General features: G+C 48.4%; 1 protein-coding gene across 9 annotated transcripts in view; it reads left to right on the forward strand.

Moving 5' to 3' along the window:
- The window catches only part of zdhhc21 (zDHHC palmitoyltransferase 21), a 248,694-nt gene that overhangs the window by 173,619 nt on the left and 55,768 nt on the right, over positions 1-19,307 (forward strand). For 8 of the 9 annotated variants that reach the window (XM_072517144.1, XM_072517138.1, XM_072517141.1 and 5 more), the window contains one exon: positions 14,973-15,089. The exons of the other annotated variant lie outside the window; for it this stretch is intronic. In XM_072517144.1, coding sequence (XP_072373245.1) covers positions 14,973-15,089 — 117 coding nt within the window. The remainder of the gene's footprint in view (positions 1-14,972; positions 15,090-19,307) is intronic. 9 annotated transcript variants of the gene reach the window in all.

Raw genomic sequence — 19,307 nt, forward strand, 5'->3', positions numbered from 1 at the left:
TCAATTATCTCGGCAGCGCACTCTCTCTATTAGCGAGAGACAGCACGGTTTTGTGAAGGGGAGGTCATGTCTCGCTAACTTGATAGACTTTTTCGAGGAGGTCACAAAGATGATTGATGCAGGTAGGGGAGTGGATGTTCATAGAATTTACAGTGCAGAAGGAGGCCATTCGGCCCATCGAGTCTGCACCGGCTCTTTGAAAGAGCACCCTACCCAAGCCCACACTCTATCCCCATAACCCAGTAACCCGACCCAACACTAAGGGCAATTTTGGACACTAAGGGCAATTTAGCATGACCAATCCACCTAACCTGCACATCTTTGGACTGTGGGAGGAAACCGGAGCACCCGGAGGAAACCCACACACACACGGGGAGACGTGCAGACTCCGCAGAGACAGTGACCCAAGCCGGGAATCGAACCTGGGACCCTGGAGCTGTGAAGCAGTTGTGCTAACCACCATGCTACCGTGCTGCCCAACGTGCTGTTGTCTGTATGGACTTCAGTAAGGTTTTTGACAAGGTCCCTCATGGCAGTCTGGTACAAAAGGTGAAGTCACATGGGATCAGAGGCGAGCTGGCAAGATGGATACAGAACTGGCTAGGTCATAGAAGGCAGAGAGTAGCAATGGAAGGGTGCTTTTCTGATTGGAGGGCTGTGACTAGTGGTGTTCTGCAGGGATCAGTGCTGGGACCTTTGCTGTTCGTAGTATATATAAATTATTTGGAGGAAAATGTAACTGGTCTGATTAGTAAGTTTGCGGACGACACAAAGGTTGATGGAATTGCGGATAGCTATGAGGACTGTCGGAGGATACAGCAGAATTTAGATTGTTTGGAGACTTGGGCGGCGAGATGGCAGATGGAGTTTAATCCGGACAAATGTGAGGTAATGCATTTTGGAATACAGGTAGGGATTATACAGTGAATGGTAGAACCCTCAAGAGTATTGACAGTCAGAGAGATCTTGGTGTACAGGTCCACAGGTCACTGAAAGGGGCAATACAGGTGGAGAAGGTAGTCAAGAAGGCATACGGCATGCTTGTCTTCCTCGGCCGGGGCATTGAGTATAAGAATTGGCAAGTCATGTTGCAGCTGTATAAAACCTTAGTTAGGCCACACTTGGAGTATAGTGTACAATTCTGGTCGCCACACTACCAGAAGGATGTGGAGGCTTTAGAGAGGGTGCAAAAGAGATTTACCAAGATGTTGCCTGATATGGGGGGCATTAGCTATGAGGAGAGGTTGAATAAACTCGGTTTGTTCTCACTGGAATGACAGAGGTTGATGGGCATCCTGATAGAGGTCTACAAAATTATGAGGGGCATAGACAGAGTGGATAGTCAGCGGCTTTTCCCCAGGGTAGAGGGGTCAATTACTAGGGGGCATAGGTTTAAGGTGCGAAGGGCAAGGTTTTGAGGCGATGTACGAGTTTTTTACACAAAGGGTAGTGGGTGCCTGGAACTCACTGCCGGAGGAGGTGGTGGAAGCAGGGACGATAGTGACGTTTAAGGGGCATCTTGACAAATACATGAATAGGATGTGAATAGAGGATACGGACCCCGGAAGTGCAGAGGATTTTAGTTTGGATGGGCAGCATGGTCGGCGCAGGCTTGGAGGGCCGAAGGGCCTGTTCCTGTGCTGTACTTTTCTTTGTTCTTGTTCTAGCCGTTTATATTGGCAACAAGACACATGCAGAAATTGCCAAAGCAAGTGTAGCCTGCGGCAGACTTTGAACGTCAGTCTGGGAATGAGGAGGAGGAGTAAGTCTGCCTGCCAAACTCTCTGGCCACGTCCACCCGGTGATCGGAGAATCCCGGCCGAGGTCAGTGGGCTTCTCCACTGTCCGCGTCTCGCCCGTGGCATTCTTGGGTTAGCCGGGGCTGAAGAATACAGCCCTTGGACTCAGTCCAGTATCATATCAAGAAATGCAACCATTTTTACTTGAACTGATTTCAGATGCTTTGAAGATCAGATAGCAGGAGAAAATGCCAGGCACAGAGGTGCTCAACTGAGCTGGCATGCCAAGCATCCACACCATATTGGGCCAGTTACACCTGAGTTGGGCTGATCATGTAGCTAGAATACCTGACACTCGCTCACCAAAGTGAATCCTCCATGGACAACTCGAGTCTGGGGCATGATGCCATGGTGGTCAAGGAAACTTCCCAATCAAATATTGCCATGGCAAATTCAGTTGGAGTCAGAGAGAGGAAAGCTCCTTCTGCACTTCCCATCAAAGTAACCTAATATGAGGTTGCATGGGAGTCATTAGTCAGTACCACAAGGACACTCTGAAAGCTTAATTCAGAAGTTCTTATATTGAGTTCATGTTCTGGGAGAAACTCGCCCAGGATCACTTCACTTAGTGCAACCAAATAATAAAATGGTGTGGCCTCCTTTGAAAACCAGTTCATATCAGAGAGAGAGCGACCATGTATGATGAGGAAACCCCAAGCTAGCAATTCGTCCAAAATGCATCTGTCTGTAGTATCCTGTCCAATTTGCACATTTTGGGTTCATATTGACCTTGGCAGTCACCTGCGTAGCCACCAGAACCCTACCAAACACCCGAGATGATAAACATGATTATATTTGTCTTGAAGTACAAACGAGCAAGCAAAGCATATTCTGCTTTATTCTGTACAGATGCTGCCAGACCTGCATTTATCCCTGGTATAACAGTATGTCAGAATCTGAGAATTCATAAGTTCATAAAGATATAGGAGCAGAATTAGGCCATTTGGCCCATTGAGTCTGCTCCACCATTCAATCATGGCTGATCTCATCCTGGCCTTAACTCCACTGTCCTGCCCGTTCTCCATAACCCTTCAACCCATTACTAATTAAAAATCTGTCGAACTCCTCCCTACAATTACTCACTGTCCCAGCGTCCACCGCACTCTGGGGTACCTTTCGGGAGAAGTAGTTTCTCCTCAACTCTGTTTAAATTTGCTCCCTCTTATCCTAAGACTATGACTTCTTATTCTAGAAAGCCCACAAGAGGAAGAATCCGCTCTAAGTCTACTTTATCCATACCTTTTATCATCTTGTGTACCCCTCAATTTGATCTCCCGTCATTCTTCTAAATTCTAGAGAGTAATAATAATAATAATCTTTATTATTATTACAAGTAGGCTTACATTAACACTGCAATGAAGTTACTGTGAAAAGCCCCCAGTCGCCACACTCTCGCGCCTGTTCGGATACACTGAGGGAGAATTCAGAATGTCCAATTCACCTAACAAGCACATTTCAGGACTTGTGGAGGAAACTAGAGCACTTGGAGGAAACCCACAAGACACGGGGAGAACGTGCAGACTCTGCACAGACAGTGACCCAAGTGGGAATCAATCCTGGGACCCTGGCGCTGTGAAGCAACAGTGCTAACCACTGTGTGACCGAGTATAGGCCTAAACCGTTCAATCTTTCTTCACATGACAAACCTCTCATCTCTGGAATCTGAACCTCCTCTGAACTGCCTTTTAAAAAATAAATTTAGAGTCCCCAGTTCTTTTTTTTTTCCAATTAAGGGACAAATTTAGCAAGGCCAATTCACCTATCCTGCACATGTTTTTAGATTGTGGGGGTGAGACCCAAACACATACACGGGGAGAATGTGCAAACTCCACAAGGACAGTGACCTGGGTGCCAAGGTAGTACAGTGGGTGGCACAGTAGCACAGTGGTTAGCACTGTCACTTCTCAGCTCCAGGGTCCTAGGTTCGATTCCCGGCTTGCGTCACTGTCTGTGTGGAGTCTGCACGTTCTCCCTGTGTCTGTGTGGATTTGCTCCGGGTGCTCCAGTTCCTCCCACAGTCCAAAGATGTGCTGGTTAGGTGGATTGGCCATGCTAAATTGCCCTTCATGTTCAAAACGTTTCGGTGGGGTTACTGGGTTATGGGGATAGGGTGGAGGTGTGGGCTTAGTGCTCTTTCCAAGGGCCGGTGCAGGCTCGATAGGCCGAATGGCCGCCTTCTGCACTGTAAACTCTATGATTCCTCTGAACTGCCTTTAATACCACAACATCTTTCCTCAAAGAAGGGGATCAAAACTGTGCACAATACTCCATGTGTGGTCTCGCCAATGCTTTGTACAGTTGCAGCAACACTTCCTTACCTTTACATTCTATTCCTTTACCTATAATGCCAACACTTCCTTTGCTCTCTTCATTATCTGCTGTACCTACATGCTAGTTTTGTGTGACTCATGAACGAGGACCCCCAGGTCCCTCTACAACTGAGCACCCCCGAAGTCTCTCACCATTTAGATAATGAGTTGCCTTCCCATTTTTCCGACCTCTTATCCATATTAAACTCCATCTGCCACATTTTGGCCCACTCCCCAAACACAGAATAAAGGGATTAAGGGGTATGGTGTTCGGGCCGGAAAGTGGAGCTGAGTCCACAAAAGGTCAGCCATGATCTCATTAAATGGTGGAGCAGGCTCGAGGGGCCAGATGGCCTACTCCTGCTCCTAGTTCTTATGTTCTTATATCTATTTGTAACGTTCTTATTTCCTCATTGCAACTTACAGTCCTAGCTATTTTTGTGTTGTCTGTAAATTTGGCTATTGAACCTTCTATACCTGCATCCAAGTCATTTGTACAGATTGTAAATAGCTGGGGCGCAAGGACCGAACCCCTGTGGCACTCCACTGGTTAGATCGTGCCATCCAGAAAAGACCCATTTATCCCAACTCTCTGTCTTCTAGCCATGATGATAAATTACCCCTAATCCCATGTGATATCTATTCCAGGAGATATCCTGAACCCGAGCACCCGAACACAACCTTCGGGATTCTCGATCCTGGTCACAGAGAACAGTGTCAATGCCCCTTAAGTTATACTTTCCCCGTCTACATTTTTTCCCTGCCCCCACTTGAACGGATCACTGTACCATGGTGCTGTGCTCAGTTTGCTCATCCTCCCTGCAGTTCCCGTTCTGTCCACACAGCAAGAATCTCGAACCTGTTGGACAGGGACAAGGGCTGAGGTTCCTGTAACGCTACCTCCTGGATCCCATTACCTGCCTCACTCACCTCCTGTCCCTGCCCGCTGGCCAAATTGAAATGAGCTTTTCTAAGGGGTGTGACTGCCTTCTGGAACACAGCGCGGGATCTCTCAGCGCGGGATCTCTCAGCCCGGGGCCGGGCCGGAGAATCCCCGCCACCAACGGGAATCGGGCCACGCCGCCCCGACGCCGACACGTGATTCTCCGCTCTGCAGAGAATCGGCACCATTGGCGGCGTCGGCGTTGGTGCGGCGCCGGTTGGGGGCCGCTCTACACGGCCGGGCCGCCGATTGTCGGCCCGGGATGGGCCGAACGGCCATTGTAAAAAGAGCCGAGTCCCGCCGGCGCGACGTCCACACCTGCTCTCAGTTTGCGGAGACTCCGCGTGGAAGGGTCCGGGGCGGCCTGTGGGGGGGGGGGGGGGGCGCCCTCCGATGTGGCCTGGCTTGCGATCGGTGCCCACTGATCAGCGGGCCGGCCTCTCTGGCTGGCAGCCTCCTTTCTTCCGCGCCACCCCCTGTAGCCCTGCGCCATGTTGAGTCAGGGCCAGCACATTGAAGGAAGTCACTGCGCATGTGCGCGTTGGCGCCGGTGCCACTGCGCAAGCGCGGATCCCGTGGCTCCCATTTGATGCCGGGATCAGCAGCTGGAGCAGCGTGAACCACTCCAGTGCTGTGCTGGGCCCCTGGAGGGGCCAGAATTGCTGATCCTGAGGCCGTGTTGATGCCGCCGAGAAACACGACGGTGTCAACACTTAGCCTCAGGATCACAGAATCCCGCCCACAGTGTCCAGGTACCTCTCCCCCTCCCTGATGTCTCACAGTGTCTGGAGTTCAGAATCCAATGACAGAATCGCAACAAAAAATCTATCAGTTTTACCTTATAGCCCTGTTAGTTACGCATGCATTAACACGCTTCCGAATTATGAGGATTGATCAGAACTGCTTGAACACTTGTGGTTTTTCTGTTCCCAATTGGATTCTAATTCAAATTTTGGGTTCTCCCGGAGTGGTTAGGCCACTTCTACATAGAACATGGAACATAGAACGATACAGCGCAGTACAGGCCCTTCGGCCCACGATGTTGCACCGAAACAAAAGCCATCTAACCTACACTATGCCATTATCATCCATATGTTTATCCAATAAACTTTTAAATGCCCTCAATGTTGGCGAGTTCACTACTGTAGCAGGTAGGGCATTCCACGGCCTCACTACTCTTTGCGTAAAGAACCTACCTCTGACCTCTGTCCTATATCTATTACCCCTCAGTTTAAAGTTATGTCCCCTCGTGCCAGCCATTTCCATCCGCGGGAGAAGGCTCTCACTGTCCACCCTATCTAACCCCCTGATCAATTTGTATGCCTCTATTAAGTCTCCTCTTAACCTTCTTCTCTCCAACGAAAACAACCTCAAGTCCATCAGCCTTTCCTCATAAGATTTTCCCTCCATACCAGGCAACATCCTGGTAAATCTCCTCTGCACCCGCTCCAAAGCCTCCACGTCCTTCCTATAATGCGGTGACCAGAACTGTACGCAATACTCCAAATGCGGCCGTACCAGAGTTCTGTACAGCTGCAACATGACCTCCTGACTCCGGAACTCAATCCCTCTACCAATAAAGGCCAACACTCCATAGGCCTTCTTCACAACCCTATCAACCTGGGTGGCAACTTTCAGGGATCTATGTACATGGACACCTAGATCCCTCTGCTCATCCACACTTCCAAGAACTTTACCATTAGCCAAATATTCCACATTCCTGTTATTCCTTCCAAAGTGAATCACCTCACACTTCTCTACATTAAATTCCATTTGCCACCTCTCAGCCCAGCTCTGCAGCTTATCTATATCCCTCTGTAACCTGCTACATCCTTCCACACTATCGACAACACCACCGACTTTAGTATCGTCTGCAAATTTACTCACCCACCCTTCTGCGCCTTCCTCTAGGTCATTGGTAAAAATGACAAACAGCAACGGTCCCAGAACAGATCCTTGTGGTACTCCACTTGTAACTGAACTCCATTCTGAACATTTCCCATCAACCACCACCCTCTGTTTTCTTTCAGCTAGCCAATTTCTGATCCGCATCTCTAAATCACCCTCAATCCCCAGCCTCCGTATTTTCTGCAATAGCCTACCGTGGGGAACCTTATCAAACGCTTTGCTGAAATCCATATACACCACATAAACTGCTCTACCCTCGTCTAGCTGTTCAGTCACCTTCTCAAAGAACTCAATAAGGTTTGTGAGGCATGACCTACCCTTCACAAAGCCATGCTGACTATCACTGATCATATTATTCCTATCTAGATGATTATAAATCTTGTCTCTTATAATCCCCTCCAAGACTTTACCCACTACAGACGTGAGGCTCACCGGTCTATAGTTGCCGGGGTTGTCTCTGCTCCCCTTTTTGAACAAAGGGACCACATTTGCTATCCTCCAGTCCTCTGGCACTATTCCTGTAGCCAATGATGACATAAAAATCAAAGCCAAAGGTCCAGCAATCTCTTCCCTGGCCTCCCAGAGAATCCTAGGATAAATCCCATCAGGACCCGGGGACTATAGAAAGCTTTTGGGTTTTCCTTGATCCTACCTGCCAAATACTTCTCATGTCCCCTCCTTGCTCGTCTTAGCTCTCTCTTTAGATCCTTCCTCGCTACCTTGTAACTATCCATCGCCCCAACTGAAACTTCACACCTCACCTTCACATAGGCCTCCTTCTTCCTCTTAACAAGAGATTCCACTTCTTTGGTAAACCACGGTTCCCTCGCGCGTTCCCTTGCTCGACGCCTTCCTCCCTGCCTGACCGGTAATACTTATCAAGGCCCAACACTTGCAGCCTACTTCTCCACCTTATCCCCCCCCCCAAGTCACATCTAATGGCATCATAATTGCCCTTCCCCCAGCTTTAACTCTTGCCCTGCGGTGTATACTCATCCCTTTCCATCATTAACGTAAATGTCACCGAATTGTGGTCACTGTCCCCAAAGTGCTCTCCTACTTCCAAATCCAACACCTGGCCTGGTTCATTACCCAAAACCAAATCCAACGCGGCTTCGCCTCTTGTTGGCCTGTCAACATATTGTGTCAGGAAACCCTCCTGCACACACTGTACAAAAAACGACCCATCTAATGTACTCAAACTATATCTTTTCCAGTCAATATTTGGAAAGTTAAAGTCTCCCATAATACCTACCCTGTTACTTTCGCTCTTATCTAGGATCATCCTCGCCATCCTTTCCTCTACATCCCTAGAACTATTTGGAGGCCTATAGAAGACTCCCAACAGTGTGACCTCTCCTTTCATGTTTCTAACCTCAGCCCATACTACCTCGGAAGATGAGTCCCCATCTAGCATCCTCTCCGCCACCATAATACTGCTCTTGACTAGCAGCGCCACACCTCCCCCTCTTTTGCCTCCTTCTCTGAGCTTACTAAAACACCTAAACCCCGGAACCTGCAACATCCATTCCTGTCCCTGCTCTATCCATGTCTCCGAAATGGCCACAACATCGAAGTCCCAGGTACCACCCCATGCTGCCAGCTCCCCTACCTTATTTTGTATACTCCTGGCATTGAAGTAGACACACTTCAAACCACCTACCTGAACACTGGCCCCCTCCTGCGACGTCAAATCTGTGCTCCTGACCTCTATACTCTCATTCTCCCTTACCCTAAAACTACAATCCAGGTTCCCATGCCCCTGCTGCATTAGTTTAAACCCCCCCAAAGAGCACTAACAAATCTCCCCCCCAGGATATTTGTGCCCCTCAATGAACACACGACGAGTAGTGAACGGAACTGAGGATTTAACAAACTAAACGGAAAGCCTCCTGGCCTCTGATCCCGAACTGGATTAGAGGCAGAGATCAGCCACCTTTATATCGGGCCCAACGGGGGCGGAGCCATCGTGCAATGGATTACCACATTATATATAATACAGTGGCCATTTACCACGATAACATATTATACATGACATTGGTTTACCACATTCACCCCCTGTAAAAAAAAAAGAGTCCAGCGGGGGTGAAGTGGACTTATAGATCAAATCTATCGGGGGCCTTGACCTTCCGCCATGATCGCCTCAGTCCCGGCTGTGGTGTGGGCACCGGTGTCGAGACCTGTGCGTCCGGGAGCGTGGTGTCCTCTTCTTCATCCAGTTGTTGAGTCGTTGGAGGGGGGGGGGGGGGGGGGGGGGGCGGGGTATGGGCGGGGGTGATGGTGATGGTCGCCGGTGCGCCTCTGCATGCCAGTTCGTGAAGGAGGTGGGGGGAGACGGTGTAGGGTCGGGGGTGGTGGTGATGGTCGCTGGGAAACCTGCAGGTGCCAAATCTCAGAGGGAGACTGTGTCCTGTCGGCCGTCCTGGTGTGCCACGTAGGCATATTGTGGATTGGCATGGAGGAGCAGGACCTTCTCGACGAGGGGGATCTGATTTATGACTCCTCGCATGCTTCCAGAGGAGGTCGGGCCCTGGGACTGTCAGCCAGGACGGGAACGAGACCCCGGAGGTGGACTTCCTGGGGAAGGCAAACATATGTTCGTGAGGGGTCTCGTTGGTGGTAGTGCACAGGAGCGACCGGATGCAGTGGAGCGCATTGGAAAGGACCTCCTGCCAGCGGGAGATTGGGAGACTTCAAGACCGTAGGGGCAGGAGGACGGTCTTCCAGACGGCCACGTTCTCCCTCTCTACCTGTCCGTTGCCCCGGGGGTTAGAACATAAGAACTAGGAACAGGAGTAGGCCATCTGGCCCCTCGAGCCTGCTCTGCCAATTAATGGGATCATGGCTGATCTTTGTGGACTCAGCTCCACTCTCCGGCACGTACACCATATCCCAGAATCCCTTTATTCTTTAGAAAGGCATCTATCTTTTTCTTAAAAACGTTTAAAGAAGGAGCCTCAACTGCTTCACTGGGCAAGGAATTCCAGAGATTCACAACCCTTTGGGTGAAGAAGTTCCTCCTACACTCAGTCCTAAATCTACCTCCCCTTATTTTGAGGCTATGCCCCCTAGTTCTGCTTTCCCCGACCAGTGGAAACAACCTGCCCGCATCTATCCTATCTATTCCCTTCATAATTTTATATGTCTCAATAAGATCCCCCCGCATCCTTCTAAACTCCAATGAGTACAGTCCCAGTCTACTCAACCTCTCGTCATAATCTAATCCCCTCAATTCTGGGATCAACCTAGTGAATCTCCTCTGCACTCCCTCCAGTGCCAATATGTCCTTTCTCAGGTAAGGAGACCAAAACTGAGCACAATACTCCAGATGCGGCCTCACCAACACCCTATACAATTGCAGCATAACCTCACTAGTCTTGAACTCCATCCCTCTAGCAATGAAAGACAAAACTCGATTAGCCTTCTTAATCACCTGCACACCAACTTTCTGCGACTCGTGCACCAGCACACCCAGGTCCCTCTGCACAGCAGCATGTTTTAACATCTTACCGTTTAAATAATAATCCATTCTGCTGTTATTCCTCCCAAAATGGATAGCCTCACACTTGGCTACATTGAATTCCATCTGCCAGACCCTAGCCCATTCACCTAACCTATCCAAATCCTTCTGCAGACTTCCGGTATCCTCTGCCCTTTTTGCTTTACCACTCATCTTAGTGTCGTCTGCAAACTTTGACACATTGCACTTGGTCCCCAACTCCAAATCGTCTATGTAAATTGTGAACAACTGCGGGCCCAACATTGATCCTTGAGGGACCCCACTAGTTACAGGTTGCCAACCAGAGAAACACCCATTTATCCCCACTCTCTGCTTTCTGTTAGTTAACCAATCCTCTACCCTCAATGCCGTGCATCTTTAGTTTATGCAGCAACCTTTTGTGTGGCACCTTGTCAAAAGCTTTCTGGAAATCCAGATATACCACATCCATTGGCTCCCCGTTATCTACTGCACTGGTAACGTCCTCAAAAAATTCTACCAAATTAGTCAGACACGACCTACCCTTTGTGAACCCATGCTGCGTCTGCCCAATGGGACAATTTCCCTCCAGGTGCCCCGCTATTTCCTCCTTAATGATAGATTCCAGCATTTTCCCTACAACCGAAGTTAAGCTTACCGGCCTATAATTACCCACTTTTTGCCGACCTTTTTTAAACAGTGGTGTCACGTTTGCTACTTTCCAATCCTTTGGGACCACCCCAGAGTCTAGTGAATTTTGATAAATTATCACTAGTGCGTTTACAATTTCCCTAGCCATCTCTTTTAACACTCTGGGATGCATCCCATCAGGGCAAGGAGACTTGTCTACCTTTAGACCCATTAGCTTGCCCAATACTGCCTCCTTAGTGATTACAATCATCTCAAGGTCCTCACCTATCATATCCTTATTTCCATCAGTCACTGGCATGTTATTTGTGTCCTCCACTGTGAAGACTGACCCAAAAAACCTGTTCAGCTCCTCAGCCATTTCCCCGTCTCCTATTATTAAATCTCCCTTCTCATCTTCCAAAGGACCAATATTTACCTTAGCCACTCTTTTTTGTCTTATATATTTGTAGAAGCTTTTACTGTCTGCTTTTATGTTCTGAGCCAGTTTACTTTCATAGTCTACCTTACTCTTCTTTATGGCTTTTTTAGTAGCTTTCTGTTGTCCCCTAAAGACTTCCCAGTCCTCTAGTCTCCCACTAATATTTGCCACTTTGTATGTTTTTTCCTTCAATTTGATACTCTTCCTCACCTCCTTAGATATCCACGGTCGATTTTTCCCCTTTCTACTGTCTTTCTTTTTTGTCGGTATGAACCTTTTCTGAACATTGTCAAAGATCGCTCGGAAAGTTTTCCACTGTTCTTGAACTGCTTCACCATGAAGTCTTTGCTCCCAGTCTACCTTAGCTAGTTCTTCTCTCATCCCATTGTAATCGCCTTTGTTTAAGCACAAAACACTAGTGTTTGATTTTACCTTGTCATCCTCCAACTGTATTTTAAATTCCACCATATTGTGGTCGCTCCTTCCAAGAGGATCCCGAACTATGAGATCATTAATCAATCCTGCCTCATTACACAGGACCAGATCTAGGACCGCTTGTTCCCTTGTAGGTTCCATTACATACCGTTCCAGGAAATTATTGTAGCTGGTCATCCTGCTGGAGGTGATGCCTTTGCCGAGCAGGAACTGACGCAACTCATCGCTCATGAAGGAGGAACCCCGATTGCTATGGATGTAGGTGGGGAACCCGAATAAGGTGAAAAGACTGTGCAGGGCCTTGATGACGGTTGCAGAGGTCATGTCAGGGCATGGGATGGCAAAGGGGAATCTTGAGTATTCCTCAACAATGTTGAGTAAGTGGACGAGAGGGGCCCTTTGAGGTCGATGCTGAGGCGCTCAAAGGAGCGAGAGGCCTTTACCAGGAGCGCTCTGTCTGGCCGATAGAAGTACGGTTTGCACTCCGCGCAGACCTGGCAGTCCCTGGTCACAGTCCTGACCTCCTCGATGGAGTAAGGCAGGTTGCGAGCCTTGATAAAGCGAAAAAAACAGGTGAACACCGGGTGACAGGTCATTGTGGAGGGCCCGAAGCCGGTCTACTTGTGCGCTGGCACATGTACCGCGGGATAGGGCAACTGGGGGCTCATTGAGCTTCCCGGATCGATACAAGATATTGTAGGTGTAGGTGGAGAGCTCGATCCTCCACCTCAGAATCTTGTCGTTCTTGATCTTGCCCCGCTGTGTATTGTTAAACATGAAGGCAACCGACCGTTGATCAGTGAGGAGAGTGACTCGTCTACCAGCCTCCAATGTCGCACAGCTTCTACAATGGCTTGGGCTTCTTTTTCGACGGAGGAGTATCGAATTTCGGAGGCCTGGGGGTACTGGAGAAGAAAGCCACAGGCCTACTCGCCTGGTTGAGGGTAGCGGCCAGAGCAATGTCCGACGCATCGCTCTCCACCTGGAATGGAATCGACTCGTGCACAGCGTGCATTGCGGCTTTGGCAATATCTGCCTTGATGCGGTTGAAGGCCAGGCGGGCCTCATCCGTCAGGGGAAAAATGGTGGATTTAATAAGTGGACGGGCCTTGTCCTCATAATTGGGGACCCACTGGGCATAATAAGAGAAGAACCCCAAGCATCTCTTCAGGGCCTTGGGGCAGTGGGGGCCGGGGGAGTTCCAGGAGGGCGCGCATGCAGTCGGGGTCGGGCCCTAGGACTCCGTTTTCCACAACGTAGCCAAGGATGGCTAGGCGGGTTGTGCAGAATATGCATTTTTCCTTATTGTAGTGAGGTTCAGGAGTTTAGCAGTGTGGAGGAAGTGCCGGAGGTTTTTGTCATGGTCCTGCTGGTCATGGCCGCAGATGGTGACATTATCTAAGTACGGGAACGTGGCCCGCAGCCCGTACTGGTCAACCCTTCGATCCATTTCTCGTTAGAAGACCGACACCCCATTGGTGACGCCGAAGGGGACCCTGAGGAAGTGGTAGAGGCGGCCATCTGCCTCGAAGGCAGTGTATTGGTGGTCCTCCAGGCGGATAGGGAGCTGGTGGTACGCGGACTTCAAGCCAACTGTGGAGAAGACTCGATACTGCGCAATCTGGTTGACCATGTCAGATATGCGGGGGAGGGGATATGCATCGAGCTGCATGTACCGGTTGATGGTCTGACTGTAGTCGATGACCACACGGTGCTTCTTCCCAGTCTGGACGACCACCACTTGGGCCCTCCAGGGGCTGGTACTAGCCTCAATGATCCCCTCTTGTAGAAGTCGCTGGACCTCCGACCTGATAAAGGCCCTGTCCCGGGCACTGTATCGTCTGCTCCGAATAGCGACGGGCTTACAGTCTGGGGTGAGGTTAGCGAAGAGCGAGGGTGGAGCGACCTTAAGGGTCGCGAGGCTACAGACGGTGAGGTCCACCGAACTTTAAAGTAAGGCTTTGGAGGTGGCACTGGAAGTCAAGCCCCAGTAATAGGGCAGCGCAGAGATGGGGAAGGACGTGGAGTTTGAAGTTAGCGTACTCTAAACCTTGTACAGTAAGGGTCGCGACACAGTACCCCTGGATTTCTACTGCATGGGATCCAGAAGCCAAGGAGATTTTCTGGGACGCGGGTAAAATTGGGAGGGAGCAGTGCCTTACTGTTTCTGGGTGCATGAAGCTGTCTGTGCTCCCGAAGTCGAAAAGGCAGGCCGTCTCGTGCCCGTTGATCTGGACGGTCATCGTAGATTTTATGAGGTCATGAGGCCGGGACTGGTCAAGCGTGATGGAGGCGAGCTTCAAAAGGTGATGGGTAGGCCGGTCGGAGGTAACGGCGGCCAGCGTACTATCGGGTGAGCAGGGCTCCCAGAAGGCTGCGGAGTGGTCCCAAGATGGCGGCCCCCATGGGTCGTGCGTGGCGGGTGGAGTACAAGATGGCGTTAAAGATGGCTGCCCCCATGGGTCGCACGTGGCGGCTGAAATCAAAGATGGCGGCGAAGATCCCGAACTGGATCAGAGGCGGAGTCCAGCCACCTTTATATCGGGCCCGAGGGGGGCGGAGCCATCGGGAAGTGGTTTACCATATTACATATAATACAGTGGCCATTTACCACAATCCACATATGATACTTTACAGTGCTTTACCACAGTGGGGAAGTGTGCATAGGTAAGGTGCTCTTTCAGAGGGTTAGTGCAGACCCGATGGACCAAATAGTCTCCTTTTGCACTGGGATTCTGAGGATATATTGTTACTAAAAGTAAAATCAAACAGTGCATCGACACGGTGGCACGGGTTGAGAAATTGCACAAAGTTTTAGTTATGGTCACCAATGAGATTTTCAGAACTCTTTTATGTTCTTTGTGCTAAGTAACCTAAAACTTCCAACCTGTTTTTGTTTTGAAAACCCAATTCGACATTGTAAACAAATGAAACTAGAATTTCCATTGAGTTGTGTTAGAATGACCATCTTTCTAATCCGTCTCCTTAATATCGAGAGTTAAACTGAGATTATTCTCTTCCATTTCAAAAGGAGGTATTTGTGTTTCGGCACGAGTTGGCCATGCTGAGGATATCTACCTTGATGGGCATAGTGATGTTTGGAGGGATGTTCGGTCTCTTTTATGGTCAGCTGGTAAACGTTCTAACAGTAAGTCAGACTCCTGTTGTCTTTTTGTTTAAAATATTTTTTTATTCTCCTTTATCACATTTTCTTCAAAATTAACACCCACCAACAAACAGTAAACGGTAACGAATACAATGTCAATGCCCTCATTAACAACAACGATACCATCCTCCCACCAACCCCCAAACAACAGCCCGCATGACAACATAAACATCAAATAAAAAAAACAAAAAGGAATCCGGAATCGCCCATGGCCACCATTAATATATATAGCCCCCCCCGCTGATAATTAAGGCCATCCAATCCCCGGAAGTGTACATTGAATGACGCCCATGAATTGCAGAACCCCCCCACCCCCCTCCCAGACTCCTCCCCTCCACTTCCTCTCGAAAACACCTCACCCAGTATCGGTCCCCTCCCCCAACTTTTCACCCCAGCTAGCCTCATCGAAACCTGTTCTACCAGGCTCTGATGGCCACAGCCCCTCCCCCACCTCACTCCCATTCACATGCCGGCTTAAACTAGCCAGTCTGGAGTCCCCTGCCCGGTCTCCTTTCCCCCTGCCTGGTCCCAGGGGAACAAAGAAATCCCCTTTAACACACAAACCCTAAAGAACCATCATTACAAAGGAAAGTCCCAACTCTTACCTTGTCCAAGTAGACAACGTCGACTCATTTAGCACACATACCAACATGCAGTGAAAAAATGAAGCTCCATACACTCCTACAAAACCCTACCCTCAGTACAAGACCAGTCCTCAGTCCCATTTCTCAATTCTGCCACAGCCCTTCTGCCTTCGCAAACTGCTCCGCTGCTTCCACCGTCTCAAAACAATAGTCTTTGGATTTGTAGGTCATCCTCAACTTAGCTGGGTACATAAGAACATAAGAACTAGGAGCAGGAGCAGGCCACCTGGCCCCTCAAGCCTGCTCCACCATTCAATAAGATCATGGCTGATCTTTTGTGGATTCAGCTCCACTTTCCGGCCCGAACACCATAACCCTTAATCCCTTTGTTCTTCAAAAAACTATCTATCTTTATCTTAAAAACATTGAATGAAGGAGCCTCAACTGCTTCACTGGGCAAGGAATTCCATAGATTCACAACCCTTTGGGTGAAGAAGTTCCTCCTAAACTCAGTCCTAAATCTACATCCCCTTATTTTGAGGCTATGCCCCCTAGTTCTGCTTTCACCCGCCAGTGGAAACAACCTGCCCGCATCTCTCCTATCTATTCCCTTCATAATGTTATATGTTTCTATAAGATGTCCGCTCATCCTTCTAAATTCCAATGAGTACAGTCCCAGTCTACTCAAACTCTCCTCGTAATCGAACCCCTTCAGCTCTGGGATTATCCTAGTAAATCTCCTCTGCACACCCTCCAGTGCCAGTACGTCCTTTCTCAGGTAAGGAGACCAAAACTGAACACAATATTCCAGGTGTGGCCTCACTAACACCTTATACAATTGCAGCATAACCTCCCTAGTCTTAAACTCCATCCCTCTAGCAATGAAGGACAAAATTCCATTTGCCTTCTTAATCACCTGTTGCACCTGTGAACCAACTTTTTGCGACTCATGCACTAGCACACCCAGGTCTCTTGCACAGCAGCATGTTTTAATATCTTATCATTTAAATAACAATCCCGTTTGTTGTTATTCCTACCAAAATGGATAACCTCACATTTGTCAATATTGTGTTCCATCTGCCAGACCCTAGCCCATTCACTTAACCTATCCAAATCCCTCTGCAGACTTCCAGTATCCTCTACACTTTTTGATTTCCCACTCATCTTAGTGTCATCTGCAAACTTGGACACATTGCCCTTGGTCCCCAACTCCAAATCATCGATGTAAATTGTGAACAATTGTGGGCCGAACATTGATCCCTGAGGGACACCACAAGCTACTGATCGCCAACCAGAGAAACACCCATTAATCCCCACTCTTTGCTTTCTATTAATTAACCAATGCTCTATCTATGCTAATACTTTACCCTTAATGCCTTGCATCTTTATCTTATGCAGCAACCTTTTGTGTGGCACCTTGTCAAAGGCTTTCTGGAAATCCAGATATAACACATCCATTGGCTCCCCGTTATCTACCGCACTGGTAATGTCCTCAAAAAATTCCACTAAATTAGTTAGGCACGATCTGCCCTTTATGAACCCATGCTGCGTCTGCCCAATGGGACAATTTCCATCCAGATGCCTCGCTATTTCTTCCTTGATGATAGATTCCAGCATCTTCCCTACTACCGAAGTTAAGCTAACTGGCCTATAATTACCCGCTTTCTGCCTACCTCCTTTTTTAAACAGTGGTGTCACGTTTGCTGATTTCCAATCCGCCTGGACCACCCCAGAGTCTAGTGAATTTTGGTAAATTATCACTAGTGCATTTGCAATTTCCCTAGCCATCTCTTTTAGTGCTCTGGGATGCATTCCATCAGGGCCAGGAGACTTGTCTACCTTTAGCCCCATTAGCTTGCCCATCGCTACCTCCTTAGTGATAACAATCATCTCAAGGTCTCTCCTGTCATAGCCTCATTTCTATCAGTCACTGGCATGTTATTTGTGTCTTCCAACTGTGAATACTGACCCAAAAAACCTGTTCAGTTCCTCAGCCATTTCCTCATCTCCCATTATTAAATCTCCCTTCTCATCCTCTAAAGGACCAATATTTACCTTAGCCACTCTTTTTTTGTTTTATATCCTTTGTAGAAAACCTTTACTATCTGTTTTTTATATTCTGAGCAAGTTTACTCTCATAATCTATCTTACTCTTCTTTATAGCTTTTTTAGTAGGTTCTGTTGCCCCCCTAAAGATTTCCTAGTCCTTTAGTCTCCCACTAATCTTTGCCACTTTGTCTGCTTTTCTTCAATTTGATACTCTCCACCTTATTTCCTTAGAACAGGCCCTTCGGCCCTCCAAGCCCGTGCCGACCATGCTGCCCGACTAAACTACAATCTTCTACACTTCCTGGGTCCGTATCCCTCTATTCCCATCATATTCATGTATTTGTCAAGATGCCCCTTAAATGTCACTATCGTCACCTGCTTCCACCAACCTCCTCTCGGTAGCGAGTTCCAGGCACACACTACCCTCTGCGTAAAAAACTTGCCTCGTATATCTACTCTAAACCTTGCCCCTCTCACCTAAACCTATGCCCCCTAGTAATTGATCCCTCTACCCCGGGGAAAAGCCTCTGACTATCCACTCTGTCTATGCCCCTCTCATAATTTTGTAGACCTCTATCAGGTCGCCCCACAACCTCCTTCGTTCCAGTGAGAACAAACCGAGTTTATTCAACTGCTCCTCATAGCTACATACCAGGCAACATTCTGGTAAATCTCTTCTGCACCCTCTCTAAAGCCTCCACATCCTTCTGGTAGTGTAGCGACCAGAATTGAACACTATACTCCAAGTGTGGCCTAACTAAGGTTCTATACAGCTGCAACATGACTTGCCAATTCTTCTTCTCAATGCCCCGGCCAATGAAGGCAAGCATACCATATGCCTTCTTGACTACCTTCTCCACCTGTGTTGCCCCTTTCAGTGACCTGTGGACCTGTACTCCTAGATCTCTTTGACTTTCAATACTCTTGAGGGTTCTACCATTCACTATATATTCCCTACCTGCATTAGACCTTCCAAAATGCATTACCTCACATTTGTCCGGATTAAACTCCATCTGCCATCTCTCCGCCCATGTCTCCAAATAATCTAAATCCTGCTGTATCCTCTGACAGTCCTCATCGCTATCCGCAATTCCACCAACCTTTGTGTCGTCTGCAAACTTACTAATCAGATCAGTTACATTTTCCTCCAAATCATTTATATATACTACAAACAGCAAAGGTCCCAGCACTGATCAACTTATGTTGGCTTCTATACCTCTGTTTTGAATCTTAACACCTCGATCAGTAACCTCTCCTAAGTTATATTTCCTCTTATCCTTTCTCCTAATTTTCCTTGTCGTTGAACCCATATCTCCATGTAACAACCTGTCGCGTTGCTTACCATTTATGTTTTTACTTCCCGTTTTATTCCTTTTAGTATTACTGGGCCTATTCACTGAGCTCCCCTCAGTCACTGTACCTTGTACTGTCGCCCTTTTTGATTTTTGACTCTGGCTTCTCTGCCTTACACTTTCCCCCTTACTCCTTTTGTTTCTGTCCCTGTTTTACTACCTTCCAACTTCCTGCATCGGTTCCCATCCCGTTTAAACCCTCCCCAACAGCTCTA

This window comes from Scyliorhinus torazame, chromosome 9, assembly GCF_047496885.1.
Source record: "Scyliorhinus torazame isolate Kashiwa2021f chromosome 9, sScyTor2.1, whole genome shotgun sequence".
Classification (NCBI taxonomy): domain Eukaryota; kingdom Metazoa; phylum Chordata; class Chondrichthyes; order Carcharhiniformes; family Scyliorhinidae; genus Scyliorhinus; species Scyliorhinus torazame.